A 25047-nucleotide genomic window follows, 5' to 3' on the forward strand; every position below is an offset into this window, starting at 1 on the left:
GGCGACACAATGCGCAGCACATCCGGATGTGCGCAGCAATTCGATGCGCAGCGAGCCATTTTTTTTTGTTTGGCATCGACCAAATCGACCAAATCGACCAAACCGACGACCAAATCGACCAAATCGACAGCGTCGGCCTGTATTTTGTGCGAACAGGAGCCCCCTCACAACAACAATAGCAACCGGAGCAGGTCGCCCAGTGCACACACAAATAACCATCAGAACTATGCTGCGAACAGCGTAAGTGTCGCCTCGCCGTACAGGGCACAAGCTGGGCGGTCAGGCGAGAGATAAAGCTGCGGTCGCCGATGGTCACTGATTGCTGGCTGGTGCTGCGACTACAGAAAGCCTAGAACCGCCGCGGGCAAGAGAGCCCTCAAAGACAAGGCACCCAAGGTTGTCGAGGATGTCAAATCCGCCGTCTTCATCCGTGGAAGCACAACCAACGAAATCACCAACATTGCGCTGCATGAGCTGGTAGGCCCGCTAGCCCGCAGCCTCGGGTGCTTGATGCGTTTGGGCCTCAGGCGCTGCCTTGCCGCACTATTGAGAAGGCATATACTGACCGTTTGCGTATCATTTGTAGCTCGCGCTGAAAAAGCCCCATGGAGTCATGTTTTCCCGGAAAAACGATATCCATCCGTTCGACGACCCCCAAAAGATCGAGTTCTTTGCCCAAAAGAACGATGCATCGCTCTTCGTCATTGGCGCTCACACCAAAAAGCGCCCGCACAACCTGACGCTGGTCCGCACCTTTAATTACCAAGTCCTGGACATGATCGAGCTTGGTTTGCAGGGCTTTGAGCCCATGTTCGAAATACCCGTGAGTCTTCTGACGAGCCTGTGTGTCCGATGTTTTGCACCGAGCTCCTCACGCTCTCTCGGATCGCTGAGCCCTCGTTGCCACACACTCTTGCCACGCAGGGTCCAAAAGCCTCGATCGGCAACCGTCCGCTGATGGTCTTCCAAGGAGAGTTGTTTGAGACCGATCCAAGCTATCAGCAAATCCGATCGATGCTACTGGACATTTTCCGGGGCGAAGTATCGGAGCAGATCGATCTCAAGGGCATCGAGCATACGATTGTGGTCACTGCTGCGCCCGATGGGTTGCTCTACTTTCGGGTTTACATGATCGATTTGAGAAAGAGCGGAACCAAGTTGCCGCGAGTCGAGCTGCACGAGATGGGTCCGTCGTTCGACTTTGTTGTGCGTCGAACTCGCTTCGCACCAGACGATATCAGAAAGGAAGCCATGAAGGTTCCCAAAGAGACCAAAGTCAAGAAGGTCAAGAATGTTGAATACGACCCTATCGGTGACAAGCTTGGCCGTGTTCATGTTGGCAAGCAGGATTTGGCAAAATTGCAAACCCGCAAGATGAAGGGACTGAAGCGCACAGGAGCAGATGAGGATGACGCCGATGTCGGGACCGGGGCCGATGGTGACGAGCCCCGCGGCAAGAGGAGCAAGAACTAGAAGATAATGACGAATATGGTCTGCGAGGTGGACAGCAGAGGCAGCTTCTCAACCACAGATGGCACCGCCGCCCAGTCGGACTGCCATGAAACAGTTCACGTTGACGCACCGCCTCCAACGACCGCAGATATCGCTTGACATAGCCCGATGCGACCAAGCACACGTCATCGAGCCTCCGACCGGGATCGAAAGTGCATATGGTCCTGGCTGACAAAAGTCTCGAGGTCACAGACCGGCCTGACCTCGACGCTATTTCAGGCGGAGCGGCGAAGATCTTGGACTTTGAATACATATTCTTGAATCCCAACGGCAGCAGTTGATTATTGCGCTTCCTGCTGCCATCCTCTGCACCCAAAGGTGGATATCTCGCAGGCATATCCATGTCGCAGCGGATATAGTTGGTACAGAATGATTTATCGGCTCGGTACATCACGATCCAATATCGCGAGATCAATGTAGCCAAGGATATGGTCGAGGTGCGCAGGTCGACAACCACTCATTCACGAACGACCAATGATGTACAGAGCAGGTTGCCGACCCTCCTCCTACCACGCTCACTCGCAACGGTGGCTCTATTCCCAGTCGTCGTTCTCCTCGATCTTTTCCTGAAAACCAAAGATTGTACTTCGCACGGCTGCCTCAGTTGTTTGTCCTTCGCTTGTGATGACCTCTGCAGCACGGGAAGAGTCGGTCAGGGCCGCCGAGAGGTGAAATGGGCGTGGGAATGCAGGGTATGGAATGCAAGGCACGGAATGCGAGCAGGGCGAGCAAGGGGAGGGCAATCCGCATTAATATATGCACGGGCCAACAGCCTGCCTCAGAGACCGAACGGCTGCCTTGGTGCCGCCCAAGGAAGGAGATGGAGATGAACGCAGCTTTCCAGAGCAGACTCTCGGCAATTGCTCAAGGAACACTTACTGGACTGGCTCAATCGCTTTTCGATCGCAGCAGTGGTAAAATTGTCTGTGCTTCCCAATTCTTCAAAGCCCACCAGACTGGCTCCGTGCAGCGTTCGGAGCAGGCCAAGAGACCAGTATCAGATCCAGACATGAATGTGCGTGTCCGTACCATCAACCACAGCAGATTCCGGAGTAGCGAACGAATCCGAGATTTCCCTACCGATCCACAGAGATGCCGTCCACAAACGATATGATACAGGGAAGCACTTGGATCTTGAGCCTCTCCACTAAAAAAGGGACGCTTTCGACGTCAACCTTGGCGAATTTGGTTTTGAAATGCTTCCGCGAGAGAATCTAGGAGCCAGCAGGTCGCCGAGAGTGCCAAGTTAGCGCCTGGATCAGAGAGCCACCACGATACCACAGCATCGACGACGGCCGAAGCATTTGGTTCGAGCGATGCAGGTCTTTCTTGGGGGTTCCAACCTCGAGGTGCTTATCTACGATCTGGCAGCGGCGAAACTCCTTGTGATAGAAATGGACAATCACATGTTTGGTTTTGGTGCATGTTTCAAGGACCTCTTTCTCCGAGGTAATGTTTTCGTAGGTTCCGTGGGCATTGTTCTTCATTTCCTGCAGCCTCTCGACCCTTGTATTGTCGGGGCAGGACAGCGACAGAGGGTTGCATGGCTTTAGGACGGGATCTTCATTCAGCCGGCTCAGATGCGCATGGTGCCGAATGAGAACCATCGGCGACTGCATTTGGCTCCGGACGCCTGGAGGCGAGAGGCTCAAGCAACAATGGTAAGAGCTTACTCTCGCTTGAGCTCCTCCATCCGCTTTTCGCGGATATTGGAGTAGTCAATGTCTTCGTCACGCTCGAGCTCCTTGAAGAGCTCGTCGTCGTCATTATCGAAACTGTAGCAAAGTGTATTCCGTTCGCCGCCGAAGGTTAGCACAGCGCAGTGGCGGAGCACACGGCGAGGAAAGGCCGAGTTGGGGGCTGCGTTGGAATTGGGGCTACGATGGATCTGCGGCTAGAGACAGGAACATACGCTTTGGACATTGGAGATGTGGCTCTTGCCAGACGGAAGATCAAAGGGAGAGCGCAGATTCCGGCTGGCCAGATCGCCGAAAACGGATGACCCGAGGCGGGGGAAATGTGGCGTCGCTCGCCAAAACCGAGACCAACCACCCGACGAGAAGCGAACCTGGCCAAGTGACCAGGGCTCTCAATGACGATGCACTATGGAAATGGGAGATGTCCCGGTTCTGAATATAATGCATCGATTTCAGCTGTCCCATAGCAGAGTCACTGGAGCACGCTCGCTATCACTACGGCACTCTTGCGTTTACTCTCCCAGGCATCTTGTCGCAGCCACCTCGGCTCAAATGCAAGAACGCAAGCAAGGAGTAGCGGCCGAATTGCAGCGCCAACTCCGAAATAGGTGGGGAGATCCGCCTCCGGAGCGAATCAGAAACACGTCAGCATCGCACATGAGCCACCCAGACACTCCGTTATTTTCTTGAAGCGGGTATGGTATCTCGCATTTTGATTATTATTATTATTATTTTTCGCTCAGCCGCAACCATCTGACTGGGCGATTGTCTTGCTTTCGCCACCCAAAGACGCAGGCGCGCATACCATACTCATGAAGAGCGGCGTTGATAAGGACGGGGACGCTGGCGAAAGCACCCAGCCGTCAGCGGGTGAGACGCGTTTGTCGTCGACTCGTATCAACAAATCAATTCTGGGATCCTCATCGGCTCTGGCATCCTGTTAGCGTGACTCCTTCGAGGACTAACTGAACCATGATTTTCACTGTTTTTCCACGGCCCGCACGCACGGGTTCTAGACTCGTCTCGCAAGGGCCGGACTGCAAAGTAAGCGTTCTCCCCCCCCTCTCATTGCAAGAACAATCAGACCCTCAGGGGAGAAGGCTAGCTAATGTGGTGTCAGCGGTCAGAGTCGTCCGACCGAGCACCGCTTAGATTCATGCCACCCGGAGATCTCCACCGTTTTCATGACCTTTGCAGTGGCTGATAACTGCCCTCGTGGAAGAGACGCTGAATACCCACAGGATCCGGCAACCACGCACTCTGACTCTGGCCTTGATCCTCCGCCTTGCAGCTTCAACAGCGATGTTCAGCAGTATATGAACATCCATCACTTTGAGCAACTTATGATCACTTTTCGAGAGGCCGAGATGGAAGATGGAGAAAGTGGTTTCGATATTAAGCAGGCATGGGCGCTGGATTCCAAAACTATGGACATGCACAGCTCGAACGGATGCTCGCCCTCATATGTCATCATCTTTCTTTGTATGCTCGCTTCCTTCCCGCGAACCTGCCCCCGATTACTTAAGCCAATGGGCTGATCCTTCGTACTCACTTCCGCAGTTTCGAGAGGTGTTCGGCAAGGTACTTGGCGGCAATTTGAGTCATGATCAAATGACGATGCTCTTTATGAAAATCGACGCCAATTCCGATGGTACTGTCGATTGGGACGAATTCTCGACCTATATGATGAGTGCCGGCCAGGGTGCCCTCGGGATCGATGAGAATGCTGGCATTTTCGACGACCGTACCCGAAGGCAAATCAACACTCCAAACAAAGACATGATCAAGAGGATCGACTACATTGCGAAGGAAAGAAAGTATATCACTGTTAGGTAGGCTGATCGGTTGATCCAAATGGTGCTCTTTGTGTCAATTGCCGAGAGTCGGGAAAGTAAAATCTCTGAGAGGGAGCGCATTTTTACGCTTTTAAAAGTTGTCCAGTGGCTGTGCATACAATATCGACCTTGGACCACAAAACACCATCTCACCTCCATTGGCTCAATCCCAGCCGAGACGGGGCTATATGTTTGTGGTCACCAAAACTCAAGCTGCAGAAAACGATTTACATCAAGGACTTCACTCCGGGCATGTCGTGGATCGCTGATGCCGTGTATATGCAAGATCACAACAAGTTGGTTATTATCACCGATGATAGGCAGTAAGTAAGACGCAACGATGGGACTGGCTCCAAACCCCAGCGCGGAGTCGTTCTGAACCAGCTGCTACCACGGTGTTGTGGTAGCCGTCGAGGCAAAGTAAGGATCGAAATGAACTGTTTATCGAATATGGCAGGCTCTATATCTACGAGGTGCTTTCGATCAAACCCCGAATCGTCGTGACCATATCGCAACTCGAGTACAATCCGCTATGCATTTCTTATGCGGGTCCGTAGTGCGATGGATCGCGTGGGATGAAATGTGTCGACCCGCAGTCGAACTGTCGAACATGGGCCAATTGATACGCACTCTTGGGCGGGATCCATACCCAACCAAGAGCAAGAAAAGTCCATTTGTGGCCAGGAGTACCGAAGAGAACTGACTCAAATACGTACCTCCGTGTCTCAGGTCACTACGATGAGGACACTGATCTGATTCTGTTTGGAGATGACGGCGGATACGTCAACATCTTGACCATCACACGACGCTTTCTGGTTGACTGTGCCAGTGATGGCGAGCTAAGTGAGCCGTGGACCTTGTCCAAACTCTCCAAGAAGGACAGCCTCAAGCGAAACAACGTGTCGTTTTTCCATGTAAGCTGGTCACGCTTATCAGCAAGTGGACGCTGGTGACGAGACGACCAAACTCTAAGCGCGCCCCTTTCCCTATCTATCTATCTATCTATCTATCTATCTATCTATCTATCTATCTATCTATCTATCTATCTATCTATCTATCTATCTATCTATCTATCTATCTATCTATCTATCTATCTATCTATCATCTTATTAGCGAAAAGTTCATAATGATTGGGTCCTCAAGGTGCAGTACTATCAAGAAATGAATGCCTTCGTTTCTTGCACATCAGAGCCGACAAAATCTCTCGTCATCGGTGACCTCGAGCGCAAAACAGCGAGATACATTCATGTACCCAAAGGAATCAAGTGCTTTGACTTTTGTCGACGTCCAAGCTTTCTGGTCACCGGTGGTCGAGACAAGATTGTGTCGGTATCATCTTTCACAGATCAATGCATACGCATAGGCTTCGGTGATAGATGAGCGATCAGAGTCATTGCCCTTGATTTGTAACCACATGGATTCACTTCATGCGCGCTGATGGTGTCCGGAAATGTCCTCCTGTTTGTATATTTGCTCTAGTCGACTATGGAATCCATATGTTCTGTCCAAGCCCGCTGGAAGTCTCTATGGACACAATGCAGCAATCGTCAACATCATCGTCAATCACGAGAACAGCCATGTTTTGAGCCTTTCTGAGGATAAAGTGAGAATTCGTATAGCCACGAGCATTCTCACTACAGGCGTGATCTCCACGATTTGGTGGGAGAATCTATGTACAGTATAGCTCGATCAAACTAAGCCTCGAGGACTCTAGGTCGTCAAAATATGGAACGCACGCAACCTTAACTGTCTCCAAACTCTGACGGACAAGCTTTGGCACCGGCCTGAGAACATCATCTCTGCAATTTACTTTGACCAACACAATCACCAACTCTTGACAGGGAGCAATCGACTCGAAATTTGGCCAGTGAGTCTGCTGCTTCGGTGTTTGAGGATCGATACCCTTCGGCGGTGCTTGTGCCATGAGAGTTCACGACTGACAGAAATAGGATCTGCCGAATGAATGACAATCGCACCAACACAAACTGGGCGCGTTGATGCACGCACACTGATCCATACCAAAATTTCAACAACAATCACATTACCTCACTATCCATAAGCAACTATACAAAAACCTCAAACAATCCGCCGCTCGGAGTCACGATGCACCTGTTGTGGGTGGCATGTTCAACGAAAATTTTCACCAGGTTGTGAGCGCCTGTCAGCTTGGAACTGTGAGCATCTGGGATCTCGGGACAGGAGAGAAAATCTTCCAATTCAATAATGCCCATGGGGTAAGCCCGTGAGTGCGGCACTAAATGTAGCGACAGACTGTTGGATCAAGCAGCTTGGGATTCATAGAGCGCTGCTGCCAGTGATAGGCTGGCTCGAAAAGCCATTCTGATCCACTCCCACCATCACCTAGAAACTAGAGATTACTTGTATGTGCTTTGATCGAAGTCGTCGTCGACTCATCACCGGTAGCCGAGATGGGATCATCAAGGTACAGCACGTTGTCAGAAACCCGGTTTCGTGAACATGCTTATAGCTTGCCGGAGCTCTTGCGGTCGATCATACTGTCGCTGCACAGGAAAGCTGTGTGCTTCATGGTCTTGTCAGTTCGGCGATAGCCGGACGATTTGGTTGCTGGTTTGCGTTGGTGGAAAGCCCCTCCGCCCGTCTGCTCGTGCTCATTGCCCAAAAATGGCCTCATCGTGACTTTGGCTTGATATCCGAAAGATGTGGAACTTCAACAACGGCCAGATCTTAAGGAAAATGGTCAAGGATAATACCATGGAGGCAACAGATGTAACCTTTGTCGAAGTAGTGAGTATAAAGCGTCTTTCACTCGCACGTGCATTGGCGGCACAGCGCAACACACCCAGGTGCCCGGCATACATGCATATACGTGTGTGGTGCACTGCAATTCTCCTCAAAATGGGATGTCTAATGTGTTTGTTGCCTGAACTCTCTACCCAGGGGGCAAACAAGTACATCATTACCGTAGGCTGGGATCGTAAGATCACCATCTTTCTCGACGACTCAAGCCATTTCGAAGCCCGTCCAGTCCGAGTGCTGAACGGCATTGGATCTGGCGCACAAAGAGGGTGCGTCCTAGCGCGATTTTGGGTTCGATTCCTGGTTTATATGAGACTGGCGGTTGCGGAAGAGATACCTGCTCTGCATCCGTCGTCCTTGTGTCAGGACGCTATCTTCTCCGACTGACTACATCTCTCAAACATGGCTATGTAGACACGAGGACGACATCTCCTCGGTTGCGTTTTGTCCACCCAACAGTTTAGCAACTGGAAGCATGGACGGCGTCATTGTCGTCTGGAATCTGGAGTCGGGCTATATCAAGGTTGTGATGCGTGAGCCGTTCCTCGAGCTGCGGAGCACAGAGGAGAGGGCTGTCGAAAAGGTACGAGAGTACTGTGCCCGGATCGCAACCGGGCAGCTCGCCGGTCTCGGGTTGGGAGAGAATGCGGAGAAGCTGGGTGTGAAGCTGACTAAACAGAGTCATGCTTCACTCGGTGTGGCTCGCACAACTTTGTCTCCTCGCTGCCATGAACCTGTGTTGCTATACACTGTTTGCGCAGTGGTCATTGCAACATCATTTGCTTGAATACCGGGATTGATCGATTATCTTTATACACACTCGCGAGTTATAGATCATGTTTCTCGTCAATCTCGACGACGAATCGGAAAAGTCCAAGGCGCCCTTAGTCTCGTGCCACTCTGATGGCTGTCTCAGATTCTGGGATGCACTGGAGGGTAAAATGATTTGCGAAGTAAGTTACATACCCGATTGCTCACAGCACGGATTTTGCGGCGTAGTTTCGCCCATGACAGGTCGCATTGATAATGTGAGCGAATGTGACATCATGATTTTGGTTGTGCGAGAATGCGAGATTGCATTGCATGCGGTTTGACACGGCTGTGGCTCGGATGCATACTAGATGAATTGCCAATCGTACGAGAACGAAGGATTGACGTCCATGGCTCTCAACCCCGAAGTGACAATCCTCTTCGTTGGTGGGTCATTTGGACATGTCCGGGTAAGTAAGATCGTGTTCGCCTGCTGCCCAGCTTTACGGGTTGGTATTGCTATGCCCTGCGTACGAACAGATCTGGACACCCTGACATCTGACTTGATGCTCGAGCCAGATCTTTGATATCAAACTGGCTCACTTTGAAGCAAAACGTAGCCATAGCAGCGGATGCGTACTCCGAAAGGAATGGCGAGCACATGTGCAGACAATAACGGGGTAGGCTATCGGTGACAAGGACGCACATTGCGATCCGACCAGCCGTATCTGTTCGTGATGCAGATTCAATTGTACTGTGTTTGGCAGCTTTGGATAATGGCATGACTAGCAGCATGAACTCCATGAAGGACTACACCTATGAGAGTACTGTGTGGCCTGGAACCAAATGTGTGGAATGGGTCGGTATGATGACTGACCTTCCCGTCCAAATCCAGCGTCAACTATGTCAACACCCAGGATGTTGTACTGACGTCGTCCAAGGATTGCACCATCCGGGCCTGGACCTTGCAAGGTCCGAATTGCCGTTCGATCGATCGATAGCTCCCGCGAGTCTCCGAGACGTTAATTGTGAATGCCCACGGAGCAGTGAAGTTCTCAATGCAAATGCTGATATCTGTGCTGGTGTTGGCTCCAGGGGTACATATCGGCATTTTCGGCCAGGATCAGCCTTGGGATCTATCGGACCCCGCAACCTACATGAGCGCACCCACCGATACGACTCACGAGACTCAGCTGGAAGAACAGCGCAAGGAGATGATGAGCAGACAAAAGGAGTTGCTGAAGAAGAATGTAATCGAAACGTGGCGAGGTGAGGCACTGGGACACTGCGCTGCTCGATATCTCGGATACGCCAAGCAAAGGCAACTGTCGCAGAATAATCCGCTGAATGGATACTGCACCTCTGAGATCGCCCGAGGCATGAGCGCATCGAAAGATCTCGTAGCACAGACAAACATACACCAAATCTGGTGCTGTTGATATAGTCCCGCCAGATGAAGCAGAGTCTCCTGATATCGTCGTCACGGGACGCTGTTTTGGAGGGTTGATGTTAACGGCCACGCAATTTTCGACAAAAAACAGGACTGTCTAAAGACTTTCAGCACGCCGAGAATGACGGTACGATCAAATACGGCCTCCCTTGGACAAAGAGTGGTAGCCAGGCCACCAAAGCGCATTTGCATTCAACAGGAGGGATGTCGCTGAGAATCGCTGGCTTCGTTTTGTTTGCAGAGCTGGCTCACAGAGAGTTCACCTCGGATGAAGAGGACAAGCTGTTCCTGGAGCGACTTAAGCGACTCCGGTCAAAAGCCATACAAACTCATGTCACCAAGAAATGGAAAGGTTGGTTGGATGGCCAGGTCTATCACACAGGATCGGTAGAGCGGGGCTGGTGTGACACCAGAATCTCGAGCGGTGGTTGCCAGGCGTATGTGTGTACACTGTCGATGGTGCACAAGCGGTGAAGATGCCATAGTTATTTGCGCGGACTTGGAGGACATCGAATTGACCCTCATCATGCCAATGGCTGGCTCCAGAGTATTGCATACGGCGACGGAATGCGCAAGACTGGATGATCACCGACGACCTCCGCGATGTGCAATACCTGAAGGTGGGCGTGTCTCGACAACTTGCACCTTTGTCCTGCCAGTATATTATCAGCAGAAGTGTCGCAGATGGCCTTGGCTTGTGCGAGGTGGACTTTGCTGGATTGAGAGACGCCAAGTGGCGCCATTGGCATCAGGCACTCGACACAAAGCCGAAGCTCACCATTTTCTTCACGGTGGCGGATTCAGCAATCGTTCTTCAAATTTGACTCGGGAAGGCGACACCGACACGGCCGGTTGAACATCAACGCCAAGCACGATTCTGTCTATCATATGATAGAATGCCATCCTCTGGACGATATACCCAATTGTCCGATGCCGGGAATCAAGCCCAAGGCAACCAAAGCACACGATGCATCCAAGCAAGCAAACGCCCAGGCGCTGGTGAGTGACTTTTGGCCGACTTTGAGACTCTTGTATCCCGGGCCCCGAGAGGAAGCAGATGGGATGAAGGTCAAATGGATGCATCTGCTCATATTGCTAACCGAATGCCGCTGCTGAAACAGAGACGAGAGCGCACGCAAGTTACAAGACAGGCGTAGATATTGTGATCGCTACGTACTGGCGATACAGTGGCACCACGGTCAAGATCTGAGGACCGGTTGGCGCCGCAGTGTGCGCGGATGAGCATGGTGTGGAATATATGACACTGACAAATGCAATGTGCAATGTGCAATGTGCAATGTGCAGTGTGCAGTGTGCAATGCGCAGAATCCATACTCAAAATCAACCACAACGGAGCCTCGCCGTATCATGGACGCCTGTTGACCAGGTGGCTCATAATGTATCTCCAGTGAGTGTTCTCACCGCTCCATGTTTGAATCGTGGGCCCCACACACCCACTCATATCTTGCAACCGAGCAAGTGCACCAACTGCAGCTTGCCAGGAGCCCGCTTTCAGTTTCAAGGTCCTTTTATTCCCACTGCACTGTGTGCCTTCCTGCAAATCATCGCTGGGGCCTGTATGCTTGCTCCAGGGGCGCATCTCAGAGCTTTGTCTTTTCGCGCTTCTTGGTTGCGTTTTTGATGGCCGTCAGATTGATTTCTGCAGCCCACAGACTCTGGAAGATACTGCGCTCGTAGGTCAAGGACTCGGAGATGGAATGGCAGTCGTCGGCGTACTGTACGACCCTCTTCATGTTCCGGATGATCTGCGGTGAGTGTTGCGTGCCATCTCCAGCATCGCCCAGATATGAGTTTAGGATGCGCTTGGACTTTTCAACAGCATCGCCAGGATCGGCAACGGCATCTGCAAGGCCGATGGCCATGCAGTCGTCGCTGCTAAGCTTGGGAGAGCTCGAGAGGACCTGAAGTGCCTTGGATTTGCCGAGGATCTTGGTCAGCCGAGTGGCGCCTTGTGACAGGGGGAAGATGTGCGCGATGTTGGGAAGATAGGCAAGTCAAGAGAGCGTGCGAGGATGATGAGACACTGGTTCCCGCTCGAGAGAATCTCTGGTGGGCAGAGTACCGATTCACACGGTCGTGAGATAAGCGGCACCCTCTCCAACGGTCAAATAGCTCTGCTGGACAACCGCCAAGGCTGGGAACGAATGGGAACCCACCTCCCCATCCTGGCACGACTCCCATTTTGACCTGGACGAATCGCACAATCGCATTCTTGGCGACAACTCGGTGGTCGCAGGCGGTGGTGAGCTCTGCGCCGCCACCAATCGCATATCCTGTTGCATGTGGCCAAGCGAAAGGTGAGCCAACAAGCACCATGTCGGCAGAAAGGGGAGGTTTTCAGTACAAACCCGACCTTCGACAGCGGCGATGCTGATGAGTGGAAGCTTCTGGAATCGCTGCAAGGTATCATGCATTAGCGTCGACATTTGCTTGCCAAACTCGGGTTGGAGCGGATCGACCAGCTCAGTTGAGCACGACAGATCTGGGACACAGACGGGATTCGCCGGTCGTATGGACAAGGTCAATCGCCGGTCATATGGACGAGGTAAATCAGTAAAAGTGAGACACGAATAGCCAGGAGCCGAAAGCATCGACGGTAGTGATCGATAATATGCATGCATTCAGCTCGCCCTTCAAGTGTCCTTACCAAACCCAGAGCAGAAGCTGTCGCTTTCGCCCTTAACGATGACGCCTATGAGCTTGTTCAAGCCCTCGGATGCATTCTGGGCGGGCTTTGGAGACCGCCCATGATTGACCGCATGCTCGAGCTGGTCCACGATGTCTGAAAGCTGCACCATCATCGACGGCGAGAACGCATTCTTTCTGCCTTTGTTGGACAGCTCTATGATTGCAATCTCTGGGTGCTCCGGTGCGACGTGGAGAGTGACTCGGCCGTTCCCGATTCCTCCGAAGGTGGCTCGGATCGAATTGAGGTCAAGTCCGGCCGCGGTGGTGAGCTGTCGCGGAAGAACGCAGGCCCGGGCAGCGCTGAGCCCCAAGCCATATAGGACGGGTCTGGAAAAGAGAGCTCCGTGAATCGACATACTGCAGATCAAAGAGTGGCGGATTGACGAAGCCGCACCAAGGAGGGGGGCTTGCGCCGGAGCAAGAGCGAAATGCGCGCCTTGCACATGCCGAGAACGCTGAGCGAGAAGCAGCTCCTCGCTGTTGGGACGGCCTCGACTGATGGAAGATCATGGAACTGATACCCAAGGAAAGGATGACGCCTGGTCGTCTTCGACTGAGCAAATGGCATGATATGTATGAATGATATGACCCAGCGACGGCGTGCCTGCCTGGGCCCGATAGCCTGCTCCTGTCGACCACACTGTTGCGGGCCTATTGCATATTGCAATGGCATAAAATGTGTCGCATTGAGCCCAGTGGAAATTTGGAACGCTTTGAGCATGGTGTGATGTTTTTCAGCAGCACCAGCACCAGCAGCAGCAGCACCAGCACCAGCAGCACCCGCAGCTGCCTGCCAGTGCGGTTCATGATCATGGAACCAACAGACCCCGGCCCGATCGCACAAACCAGGGCGAGTTCTAAATCACGTGAGTGGGCGGTTGCAACACTGGCTGGAGCCGGCTGGACACGTGGCCGCGGCTGGCTGGAGCCGGCCCATGGCACAATCTCTGGCTCGGCGCGGATTGGCTGGGGGCGAGTCACCTTGATGGCCGGTGCCGCAACAGGCAGGGCGGCAGCCAATGGGAAAATCCGCGAGTGCGCACACGCGTGCTCACACAGTGTCAGAACAGCACAGAGAGCGTGCAGCCTACAGACACACTGGCACGCCGGCACATTGATGCAACAGTGCAACAGCAACGCGGACACACAGACACACCCGCGCGTGATTGGCCCGCGAGACAACTGGCACCGCACACACACACGCAGCACAGCCGCGCACACACAGACTGTGGCTGCCCAGCCGGCGCCCTCGTCTGCCGCCCATCGTCTTTTTTCGCCCCTGCGAGCCCAAATGCGCTTTCGGCCTTGCCCTCGTCTGTCTGTCCCGTCGTCTCCTCCCCTGCGTCTGAGTCCGCCGGTAAGTCTTGGCTGCCCCCAGCCGCCCCGCCCTGCATCCCAGTCCAGTCCAGTGCAGCCCAATCGCCTCTGTTTCGATCGAGCTCGATCCAATTCAGCTCAGCCCAGCCCATTTCGTTCTTTTTTCAATCAATATCTTCCTTGCGTGTCGGTGTGCTTCTTGGGCACCTTTCTGTCCATCTGGGCTGCGGCACCTGCTCCCCAAATCCAATTCCTTGTCGACGATCACTAACTCTGCCGTTGTGCATCGGGCAACCCTCATCCTCCCACCCGATAGCCCAAACGTCTCTCCCCGCTACCGTCGCCATGGACCGTTCCGCAGGCCGCTTCTCTCCAGTGTCGGCCATTTCGCGGGTCGTCAAGCGTCTTGCTTCCCATCCCCTCGAAATCCTTGCCATTGCAGTCCTCATCGCCTCTTCATGCTACTTTGCCCTCGTCCACGCCTCCTTCCAGACTCCGGAGCTCGCCTCCCTTGTTGAGCCTCGGGTCTCGATCTCGGCCGGCCACTATCTACCCGTCGATCCCGCTGCACCCTTCCAGCCCGAGCGTGTGCTGCTGCTGAAGCACTTCGCCATCACCCTCCCCCCACACACCCAGTCGCCGCCCCAGGGCGTCTTGGCAAAGTCGGTGCTCCACTCGGCCCTCAAGTTCCAGCAGGCACTCGAGTCTCTGGCCGTTCTGAACCTGCATGGCACTCGATATACTTGGGGTGATCTGTGCTTCCGCGCCAGCGCAAAGTCTGCGTGCTTCGTGTCTTCGCCCTTGTCGATCTGGAAGAACAATGCCACCCTCCTCGAGGCTGATAACGACGTTGCAGCTTCGATCTATAACTATGTCAAGTCGTTGGACTCGACAGCGTCGGTTCACGCCACCCTGGCCAACCTTGTCCTCGCTGAGGATTCGTCGGCCTCGTCGCTGCCCAAGGTCTCGCTCTCGTCGTCGTCCCTCACCATCTCGCTCCTATTCGACGTTACCGATCACCAGAGCTCCCAGCTTGTCCGTCTCTGGGAGCAGAAGGCGGCCCAGCTGCGCCCCGCTGGTCTCTACATCCACACCAAGGTCCAGTCTTGGGCGTGGTCCGATGCCGTCGCCAAATTCACCGAGTATTTCGAGGTAGGGCCCCTCCCAATCGCTCTGCTGTCCTTGAGTTGAGCTGCTGCAGCCTCGCTGACAGCTGCAGTCCGGACTGATGGCTCCTGTCTCGACATGGGGCGAACACAAGCACCACACCTCCCACACCTCCTCTGAGCCAAATCGCCGCATTATCATGCGATCATCTGATTTGCACTTGCCTCAGCCCCTCTCCAGCTTGAGCAAGCCGAATGCTGATTCGACTTGGCGATACGCTAGCGCTTTACTTGCACAGCAGCTCTCGTGTGCGCGCCTAACGAACCTGTTCGCCTATTGCCCTACAGACCTCGACCAATAGCGACCATCTGATCCTGTTCATCAGCTTCCTGCTCATGCACGCCACCTTTGTCACGATGTTCATGAACATGCGCAAGCTCGGCTCGACCTTCTCCCTGGGCTTCTCCGTTCTCCTCAACGGCACCTTTGCTCTGCTCCTGGCACTGGTCGTTACTCGTGCCGTTGGCATCAACCTTGGCATGGTCCAACTCCTTGAGGCGCTTCCCTTCCTCGTCATTAGCATTGGATTTGAGAAGCCCTACACCCTCGCCAAGGCCATTATGGAGTCGTCTGCCCTCGACCCCAGCGCTCCTATTGGTGACCGCGTTTGGAACGGCATTGCCAAGGTGGCTCCTTCGCTCCTCACCGATTACGCCATGGAGATCGGGGTTCTCGCCCTTGGCAGTGTTTCTGGAATCGGCGGTGGCATGTCCGAGTTTTGCTTGGTGGCCTGCTGGATTATCTTCTTCGATGGCATGTTCATGATGACGGCCTTTGTTGCCGTTCTGATTCTCAAGCTCGAGGTAGGCGCGACTGTGCTCTTTCTCAACATGTGCGCTGCTGGCGTTGGTGCTTTGGCCACTGCCTTCATGTCCGTTCCTAGAATCGCGAGGGTCTGCTTCCGATCACCTCGTCATTGACTTCATAATCGCGTCTGTCTGTAGCTCAATCGGATCCGTGCCAGCGGCAACGGAGGTGATAGTGCCAAGGGGCTGTCGTTTGGCAGCCTTGTCGCCGACGCCTTTGAGTTTTCCTCCTCATCGGACCCGGCCGCTCCGCCCAAGAAGGCAAAGGGCAACGACAGCTTCCTTTCGCGGTTCAAGCTCATCTGCGTGAGTATTTCCGTTGATACCGACCACTGTGCATGGATCATATCGCTACCAATGTGGTAGCAGCGTCGCCCAAGACCGTCTCGCCTCGCTCGCTATAGTGTCGATTACCTTTGCGCTCCCAGTGGCTCCCAGCGGCTCCCAGTGGCTCCCAGTGCCTCTCAGTGGCTGCCAGGGTTGCACATATCCATTCTGACATGGCCAATCTGTTCCTTCATTCCGCACTCTCTAGATTCTGGCTGTCCTGGTGGGCCATACCCTCAACGCCTCCTCCGTCCAGACGGATGCGCTCACTGCCCCCGCCGTAGCGGATTTGGCCAACCCTGCGACTGCCTCGGTTCTCAACACCATCTCGACAGAGCTGATTCAGGATCAAGTCTCCACGATGATCAAGGTGGCTGCCCCCACGGTCGCGTATCCGTTGCGATACAGCACCGAGGAGCTTGATGGAACCCAGGCTTCGATCTTTGAGCAGCTGTCATCGGGCTTCCAGGAAGGACGAATCTTTGGAACCGTTGCTCTGGGCATTTGTGTGCTGATTGCTGTCTTTTCGATCGCTCGACCTGAGGAGCAACTGACCATCACCCCTGGTACCGCTCCGGAGGCTGCCCCCGAGAGCCCAAAGTCTCAGGACGGCGCTGCCAAAACCACCGTCGAGCCGGTCTCTAAGAAGGAAGCCGTCGCTGCCGTCGAGCCTCTCAAGCTCGTCTACACAACCAGCAACGATGTGCGGACAATTGACGAGTGCCAGGAGGTGCTGAAGAGCGAAGGCTCGCGCGCCCTGAACGACATCGAGGTTCTTGCCCTTGTCAAGGCCGGCAAAATTGCCCCCTACAATCTCGAGAAGGTCCTGTCGGATCGATATCCTACCGATGAGAAGAACACCGACTACATTCGCGCCGTCCACATCCGCCGCATGCTCATTGGCGAATCCATCAACTTTGACATTGTCTCGAGCAAACTGCCTTTCGAACACTACGACTACGGCAAGGTTCTTGGCCAGTGCTGCGAGAACGTTATCGGATACGTGCCTATTCCCATCGGCGTTGCGGGCCCCGTGCTCATCGATGGGGTCTCGACGCAGATTCCCATGGCTACGACCGAGGGCTGCCTGATCGCATCCACCTCTCGTGGCTGCAAGGTTTTGAACATGGCCGGCGGTGTCCACACCGTGCTAACAGGAGACGGTATGACCCGCGGCCCGGTGATCCAATTCCCGACGGCCGGCGACGCCAACGAATGCCGGGTCTGGATTGAACAGGGTCCCGGCGGCGACCTGCTCGAGAAGGCCTTCAACTCCACCTCTCGCTTTGCCCGTCTCAACAGCATCAAGGTTGCCTTGGCCGGACGCCTCATGTTCATTCGATTCTCTGCTGTGACGGGCGATGCTATGGGCATGAATATGATCTCCAAGGGCGTCGAAAAGGCCCTCACTGGTGAGTGATTTGTCGATCTGCACGGTGACATGACCATATGTTCGTGCCTCTGTCTCTTGGCATCTTCCCATCTCTGCGTGTGTGCATGCCTGGACACTGCGTACAGAAAGACGCATGTGTTAAACTCGGCCTTACCTCGAGCATGCGTGTCGAGCATATGTGCTGGGCTCAAGCAAAGTGCATCCGACTGTGCTGGCAGCCTCCGCGACCTGGCCCTGATCCGTATCCATCGACACCCACCCCCTTCCTGCTACTTACGCCCACTTCCCCTTCATGCAGAGCTCAAGGAGCGTTTCCCGGCCATGCGCGTCGTCGCTGTCTCTGGAAACTATTGCACCGACAAGAAGCCCGCTGCCATCAACTGGATCGAGGGCCGAGGCAAATCGGTTGTCGCCGATGTCACCATCCCTGGCTCGGTCATCCAAAAGGTTTTCAAGACGACCGTCAATGACCTGGTCCAAACCAACATTGCCAAGAACCTGGTCGGATCGGCCATGGCCGGATCCGTCGGCGGATTCAACGCCCATGCGGCCAACAACCTGACGGCCATCTACCTGGCCACGGGCCAAGACCCGGCCCAAAACGTCGAGTCGTCGCAGTGTCTGACCTTCATGGAGGCAGTCAACGACAATCAAGACCTCTATGTCTCGTGCACCATGCCATGCATCGAGGTCGGCACCGTAGGCGGCGGCACCAAGCTCGATGCGCAGGAGTCGTGCTTGAAGATGCTCGGGGTTGCGGGTGCTAACCAAGAAACGCCGGGCGCCAACGCCCAGCGACTTGCTCGCATCATCGCCGCGGGTGTTCTCGCTGGTGAGCTGAGCTTGATGGCGGCTCTGGTAACAGGAACCTTGGTCCAGAGCCATATGGTTCACAACCGCGCCGGCGGAGCACAACAGGCCGCCAAACCGGCTGCCCCTGTCTCAAGCTCAAACGGCTCTGCTGCTGCCGGGGCCGCTGAGAAAGCCCCCGAGGTCGTTGTTGGCTCTTGTATCAAGTCTTGATCTGCATTTTGCGGTGGGCCTGGATTGCGAGGCCAATGCACCACGCACTTCTCCCCCGGGTTTCGGCTACTTCCGCCCGTCTTGCCTTGTCTCCCTCCTGTTTTTGGCTTCTGCCTGGTCGCTACTCGAGCTCCATATTTGGTTGAGTAATAGCATACAGCTCTCGTCTGAAACAAAGTTCATCCTGGCGATATGGATGTGGGTGGCCAAACGAGGTCGGTCATCAAGCCAGGAACAAGAAGCGAGAGGCTAGAGATCCGGCCAAGACATTCCAAACGGCGATCTCGCTCGTCGGCACTCAGAACTTCCCAGTCCAATCTTCCTGTCGCTCGTTTGCACGGAGAGCGGGTCCAACATGACAAATTCGACATTGAGTTTATTGAATGCAAAGAGGTTGAATCATAGGAATGGGAGAAAGATTGGCGATGGGCGCATCGGTGTGTGCACGGGCAGGTCTCGCCTGCCCGACAGCGGGGAAACGTCCATCAGAGCACAAAAGGTAATGAGCGAGGCAAATCCAAGGAGAAATCGATTTGAAGGCCGATGGAAATCTAATCCAGTTGACTGAAAGCACCGCAGGAGTGCTATAGACTCCGACGGATGGATAGGAGCGGGGGAAATGACATGAATTGGAGGGTGGGGGCACTGGGTGCTCCTAGCGACGGCCTGACGATACAGAGTCACATCTGAGAGAATGAGAAGGAAAGGAGTTGAAGTCGAGAGGGAAGGAATAAACCGATACGATGTGCCTGTGAGGCAAACATCGACAGCTTGGTGGGCGGACGAGACAGAAAGCTTGCGAAACCGGGTTTGGCAATGAGCGCGAGAACGAAAGAACGTCGACGGCATCGGGCGAGACGCTGGCCGAGGTGCTCAGGAAAGGCTCTTAGAAGACCCTGAAGGGACCACGGCTGCGAGACCGTTCGCGGAAGGCGGCCAACGAAAACTTGCGGGGCGAGCGACCACGCTCCTCAGGCTGCACGATCTCGGCTACTTTGGCCTGGAGGGCCGAGATATCGGATTGCAAAACAGGGTTATTGACAACGTCCGATGGCCATGGCTTCTGGCCCTTTTGCTCCTGCTGCCGCTCCTGCTGCCGTTCCTGCCGCTCCTGCTGCTGCTGGGGCTGCTGCTGGGGGAGAGTCTGGCTGACGTACCCATCCGAGTCCCGGGCTTTGCCAACAGCAGCGCTTGGGAGTGGCGCCGCTGCAGGGGGCTCGGGGTTGAACGCTGCAAGGGTCGGCGGGGTGCTGGTGCGGCTGTCGGAGCGGCTGTCGGAACCGCTGTGGTCCTCAAGTATGGTTTCTTCGGCCAGGTTGGTGGCTCGGGCCTCGGAGAAACGTACTCGAGACATGGTTGACTCAGTCATGGACAGAGTCGGGAAAGTCGTCTCCAGTTGGTCTCGAACCAGGATGCCTTTGGGCGACGACGACGATGTTGCGCCAAGTTCGAGGCTGGTAGTCGATGTCGACGGGAGGGTAGTCTGGAGCTCGAGGCTGGTCGCCGAGGTCGACGGAATGGGCGGCAGCACCCGCGAGTCCAGGGCCGAGCCAGGACGAGGCGAGTCCTTTCGCTCGGTAAACGCAAGACGAGAGACACTCTTGGAGCGCTTGGCGCTCAGGGCCTCCTGCTCCGAAGGCTTGGACTCTGAGGCCCAGGGAGGGAGGGACTTTGCGTACTGGAAAGCGTGCTGGAGTGCCTCAATCCAACGCTGGTACTCCTTGGATGTCCGAACGCCATAGCGGAACTCGGCCAAGCCAGTCTTGAGAGCGATCTGACAGGCCGAGCCGACCTCCTCCTCGTCCTTTATGGCCTTGACCGAGGTCAGGGGGATGAAGATGCGCTCGTTGGTGCCGACAATCAGCACGGGCGAACCTGAGACGTTTCAAGGTGAGAAATCTGTCAGCCAGGTGTATCTCCAGGCGGCCAAGACCAGGGGGTGTTTGGGCAGAGCGATCAAGGCAAGGTTTGTGAGTGGGAGACGGACAAGGTCGACATGGTGGCCAGGGCGAGACGCAGATACGCTCGGACCGGGCGATTCAGGCCTGGCTTGGCTTGCCTCGACTTGGGCAGGGGCGATCGCAGACAAGAGCAGAAAGGACAGGCCGGGTGCTGCAATATGGGGTGGGGCTCTTGGCTAACCAAAGTCCTGGCGAGCGATGGCAAGACGGGGAGCGCAGACACACATACCCGACATGGCGGCATAGCTGATGTGGCCAAGGACCTCGACCGAGTTGGTGTTGGAGGGCGCAAGATGCTTGACCTTGTCGAGCTTGAGCAGGGCCTCGTGGATAAACTTGATGTCCTGGGTGGTTTTGGGGTTGCAGAGCAGGGCGTTGCGGTAGTGTTTCTTGACACCGCCGAGGCGCCTCTCGATGAGAATGCCTTGATAGAGGATAGGAGTGAGCTCCGCTTGGTCGTCGTCCCAGACCATTCTGGACCACATCAGATGAACGGGAGCGAGGGTTGTTGGACGGGTGCCGGGGAGGTGATGGAGCAAGACGAACGGTGTCGGCCGGTCCAAGGGGGGGTGTGTGCAGGAGAGCGAACGAAACGCACAGAAAACCAGCCAGGCCCGCGAGACAGAAAGAGCAAGAAAAAGGCTGCCCCACCGTTACTGCGTCCCTCCACCGCCCGTGGTGCTGTCCGCCTTGCAGAAACTGAGCAAAGGCCATCCACCGTCCGCCATCCACCGAGGACACGGCCGGACGAGAGGCGGAATGGACAGGAAGAGCACAGTTCCCCAGCCGCAATCACACAGCCCGGTGGCAACAAGCACCTCAGCGGCACTTTCCTTCTCAAAACGAGCGGCCGAGCGGGTCGTGCAGTCCTCGCGCTGCCCGAGCACCAAGTCGCATCCGGCGTTTGTCCATTCGGAACCAATGGGCAGCGGCGAGGGATCCCAAGAGCAACAGCGAGCGAGCGGCATGCGCATACAAAGCCCATGGCGCCATCTCCGGACGGCAGCCGGCGAAAGAAGACCGGGCCGAGATCGCACCATCGTGACGAGGGCAGCGTCTGGCCCGGTCCCACGATTCTCCCAGCAGGTCGCGGTCACTCCTGTGCGCAATGGACTTGTCCCTTCCGGCCTCGTTACCGCCTGGGATGCCTCCAAGCCTCGCTCGACCAATGGTGGCAGAGACACCAAGAACAGGATGCGTCGAGCAGCCCTCCGCATCCTCGAGCGCACCCGATGCCTTGTCAACGATCTCCACCGCAAGGCAGCCAAGGTGTATCATTGCAGGGAGTGAGTTGATGATAGATCGAGGCATCAATGGGGCTCTTGGACACGCTGAATATGGAGGCAACCTTTGGCAGGCAATGTATGAGGGCGTAGCATCGCAAGGCAGCTATGCGAAAGTCGAGTGTGCGGCGAATGGTCATGGCCAGCGCGCCATGGTATTGGGTGACAAAAAAAGCGATCGATGGTCAAAAAACCATGGTGTCCCGTTTTTTATTGGACTGGCTGTAATACGGGCCTATATTTTGCGATAGCGACGCAAGTTCCAAATCGACACCATCTCCAAGGCCTTGCTCGTTCCATAAAGCCATCGAGCCAGCATAGTGGCCGGTCGACGGACTTGCTCGGACACAGAGCATTGCCCTCAGGCAGACATCTGGTGGGACTGTAGTGCAGCAACGCTCTCCTTGACCTTCTTGCACTTGTCTATCAGGATCTGCACGGCTTCTATGAAGATGACGTTTGGCTTCAGCACGCCCGTGGACTCGACGCTGACTGTGTGCCGCAGTAAGTGCCAGATATCCGTTAGTGTCTGCATCAAAGCACGGCATCGCAGTCGACTTGATCCCATGGCCCCACAGGCCGAGTCCTCGTTATGAATTGGGTCCCGGCGCTGCTCTGAACATCCTCGTTCAGCGAGAGCCCAAGAAGCGGGCTTGCGATTCTCGGTTAAATCGCAGTGCACATTGCTGCGGCGATCTGTGAGAGCATGCTCGAAGCAGCCATACGTACAGATGAAGTGGTCTCGCACACGGGCAAGCCGGACTTTGTTTTCAAACTCCTTATGTCGCAGCACCTCGCGGCTGACGGTGTCCTTGCGTGGATTCTTGACAAATGCCTCGCGCACGCCGTCGGCGTTCTTCTTGATCCCGATGACACCAGAAGGGAAGCAGTCCCGGAACTTGTCGGCATCATCATTCAAAATAGGGCTCAAGATGGTGATCTCAGGAAGCAACCGATACGACGCAGTCGCTGAGCGACGCAATCGTGTCCGAAACCATGGCGACAAACAGCAAGAGATATTGAAGTCAGCGCAGTGTCATACACAGCGAAAGTTCAGCCGGCGTCGTTCAAGGCGGCTGTAGCCTCAGCCAAGGTGAGGTGCCGTACTGTACTGACACCTCTGGCTCGACTGCGATTATACTGGCACCAGCGTGCGAGTCCGGTGATGCTTCCCACCCATCGACATCTGCCGGCATGATATTCGTCACAGAAAATCAACCTACCCACTGGAGACCACTTGGCGTGCTCCTTGCCAATGCCCTTCTGGCAATGCGCTTGGAGGCTGATCTCCTGTCCCGGTCGTAGCTTGGTCAAAAGAATGTCGGTGTGCACGGGCGCGATGGGAGTTTCGGCAAATCGGACATCCTGCTCTCCTTGTGGTGCCCAGATCAAATGCCGACTGAGTGCTGTGCAGTAACCAGGGATCGACCGATTTAGATACTGCATGGAGCTCCCATTTGCCCGAATCTGTCGCCCTGGCATACCGGGGCTTGACTAGTCCTGTCGACGACTGGCAATCACCCGTCGTCTGCTGCCCATCAACACCGACTCGTCACAGCCCCTATCGCATTTGTCCGTTGAAATCCGAGGCAGGCCTTTGACCACTAACCACTCGAGTCGATGTACTTGTCCTCGGGATTAACGGCGTTAGGCGGCGATTTCGGATTGACCTGACAGGCAATGTTGAAATCAAACACGATGGTGTTCATATCCGTGGGCGGATCCGCGTCTGTCAACAGAAAGGATAATCCGTAAGTCTACGGGTCCCAGAGCCCAGGGTCCCATATTGGTCAGGGTCCCGGAGACAGATGCCAGCCCAACAGTAGCGGACAGGCACTGCTCCCCAGCCAAAGACAGGCACTGAAACTTGCATACCGCCCATTTTGAAGTCAAAGAATCGAGGATCGGCCAGGATAGGAATGAGACCCAGTCGGTGGGCCAGGATTTCGTCGTGCATGATTGTGTCGTTCTTGAAAATATAGACCTTCTCGATTGCCATGGTCGGAACCTGCGATGTTCGGATACAAAAGCGCCGTCTGGGATCAGCGCGATGCGGCCCAGCAGCTCTACCATAGCCACTGTACCCGAGCCTCTGGCTACCGGAGCTATTCCAAAGGCTTCGGTGCCAAAGACCGCGCATACGACCAGCGAAACGGAAGGAAAGCTCGAACCTCGCCGATCATGATTCTTCGGAAGGCATTCGCGATAGCCGCATCGACTCCGATCAGATCAAACTCCATATCGTCCTTGGCCATGTTGGTGACAACGACCTTGAAGCTCTGGCAACAGGATTCGGCCGAAGATTCTCGATATCAGAGAGCGCTCGCGGTATTGCAACACAGATCGCAATCCATTCATGTCGGGGCGAAACTGCTCGTCGTCAGTCCAGCAGTACCTTCTTGAACTTTTCCAGGTCCCATGACAGATCTTCGCCAGGGAAGTTGTGGGGAAACTCCATCGACGAGACCTTATTCAGATATCAGACAGTCAGTCGAGTTGGATCGGTGAGTCGACTTCGGCATGCGACCGTATCGGTGGCCTTGCTCATGTGTATGTCGACGATGAGCGCGATAGAGTCTACGACGACACGCCGGACCAGCAGCGGGCCAACGGACTCGTATCCCTCCTCCTCCTCCAAGTCAGACAAATGAGCATGTCGCTCGACAAGAGAGAGACACCGTATGGACCGTGTAGTCTGTCGGGTGTGGGAGCGAAGAGAATGCTAGAACAGCAAGCAGCAGCAGGGGCAGGGCCGTTGGTGGGTATTTACGTGGTCGACCCGAGATTTCTCGATGATGACTCGCGACCGGATCAGATCCATATCTTTGTCCGTGGGTGCCATGGGTGCCGCAGTGGATGTGAGAACGATGCTGCCGTGTGGTGTACTCAAGCAGGCCGCTCGTGTTGGTCGTTAACTTGCTTGCTTGCCGGATTGCTTGCTGGATTGCCGATGATCGCCGGGCGATATTCAACCCGCGTTCAAGAAGAAAAACGGGGCCAAATGGAATTCATTTATCGTGCTGCGCAACCACGTGTCGC

At 55.0% G+C, this 25047-nt stretch overlaps 7 protein-coding genes across 7 annotated transcripts; 3 read left to right on the forward strand and 4 right to left on the reverse strand.

The window, feature by feature from the left end:
• Positions 1-108: 108 nt before the first annotated feature.
• Positions 109-1791, forward strand: BJ171DRAFT_80937 (Brix domain-containing protein). The gene is made up of 4 exons (XM_053115897.1): positions 109-240; positions 345-477; positions 587-823; positions 925-1791. The coding sequence occupies exons 1-4, from the start codon at positions 227-229 to the stop codon at positions 1471-1473; spliced, it is 933 nt and encodes a 310-aa protein (XP_052967052.1). The 5' UTR covers positions 109-226; the 3' UTR covers positions 1474-1791.
• Positions 1792-2019: 228 nt separating this feature from the next.
• On the reverse strand, positions 2020-3435 carry BJ171DRAFT_616822 (thioredoxin-like protein; the record flags this gene model as incomplete). Its single annotated transcript, XM_053115360.1, has 6 exons — positions 2020-2143; positions 2392-2468; positions 2593-2726; positions 2856-3018; positions 3186-3287; positions 3425-3435. The coding sequence occupies 6 exons, from the start codon at positions 3433-3435 to the stop codon at positions 2046-2048; spliced, it is 585 nt and encodes a 194-aa protein (XP_052967053.1). The 3' UTR covers positions 2020-2045.
• Positions 3436-4513: 1078 nt separating this feature from the next.
• BJ171DRAFT_441685 (WD40-repeat-containing domain protein) lies at positions 4514-11297 on the forward strand. The gene is made up of 22 exons (XM_053108081.1): positions 4514-4675; positions 4770-5041; positions 5218-5367; positions 5502-5593; positions 5774-5958; positions 6158-6369; positions 6524-6647; positions 6759-6911; positions 7105-7278; positions 7410-7487; positions 7724-7792; positions 7964-8091; positions 8237-8405; positions 8656-8775; positions 8944-9042; positions 9152-9252; positions 9468-9544; positions 9668-9841; positions 10264-10374; positions 10569-10642; positions 10827-11021; positions 11144-11297. The coding sequence occupies exons 1-22, from the start codon at positions 4526-4528 to the stop codon at positions 11177-11179; spliced, it is 2943 nt and encodes a 980-aa protein (XP_052967054.1). The 5' UTR covers positions 4514-4525; the 3' UTR covers positions 11180-11297.
• A 249-nt stretch (positions 11298-11546) lies between these two features.
• BJ171DRAFT_502523 (ClpP/crotonase-like domain-containing protein) lies at positions 11547-13132 on the reverse strand. Its single transcript, XM_053110766.1, has 4 exons — positions 12691-13132; positions 12397-12525; positions 12200-12316; positions 11547-11991 (listed from the first exon to the last, which is right to left on the reverse strand). The coding sequence occupies exons 1-4, from the start codon at positions 13085-13087 to the stop codon at positions 11624-11626; spliced, it is 1011 nt and encodes a 336-aa protein (XP_052967055.1). The 5' UTR covers positions 13088-13132; the 3' UTR covers positions 11547-11623.
• Positions 13133-14038: 906 nt separating this feature from the next.
• BJ171DRAFT_502525 (hydroxymethylglutaryl-coenzyme A reductase-domain-containing protein) lies at positions 14039-18953 on the forward strand. The gene is made up of 6 exons (XM_053110767.1): positions 14039-14088; positions 14365-15200; positions 15503-16018; positions 16160-16327; positions 16557-17760; positions 18040-18953. The coding sequence occupies exons 2-6, from the start codon at positions 14394-14396 to the stop codon at positions 18762-18764; spliced, it is 3420 nt and encodes a 1139-aa protein (XP_052967056.1). The 5' UTR covers positions 14039-14088; positions 14365-14393; the 3' UTR covers positions 18765-18953.
• Positions 18954-19491: 538 nt separating this feature from the next.
• Positions 19492-21198, reverse strand: BJ171DRAFT_616833 (uncharacterized protein; the record flags this gene model as incomplete). The annotated part of the gene is made up of 2 exons (XM_053115361.1): positions 19492-20639; positions 20955-21198. The coding sequence occupies 2 exons, from the start codon at positions 21196-21198 to the stop codon at positions 19651-19653; spliced, it is 1233 nt and encodes a 410-aa protein (XP_052967057.1). The 3' UTR covers positions 19492-19650.
• An 894-nt stretch (positions 21199-22092) lies between these two features.
• On the reverse strand, positions 22093-25002 carry BJ171DRAFT_502532 (DNA-directed RNA polymerase). The gene is made up of 8 exons (XM_053110768.1): positions 24779-25002; positions 24404-24475; positions 24180-24287; positions 23884-24016; positions 23618-23737; positions 23232-23414; positions 22738-22977; positions 22093-22500 (listed from the first exon to the last, which is right to left on the reverse strand). Exons 1-8 carry the CDS (start codon positions 24848-24850, stop codon positions 22370-22372), a joined length of 1059 nt encoding a protein of 352 aa, XP_052967058.1. The 5' UTR covers positions 24851-25002; the 3' UTR covers positions 22093-22369.
• Positions 25003-25047: the final 45 nt, after the last annotated feature.

This window comes from Polychytrium aggregatum, assembly GCF_025602895.1.
Source record: "Polychytrium aggregatum strain JEL109 chromosome Unknown BJ171scaffold_16, whole genome shotgun sequence".
Lineage (NCBI taxonomy): Eukaryota > Fungi > Chytridiomycota > Chytridiomycetes > Polychytriales > Polychytrium > Polychytrium aggregatum.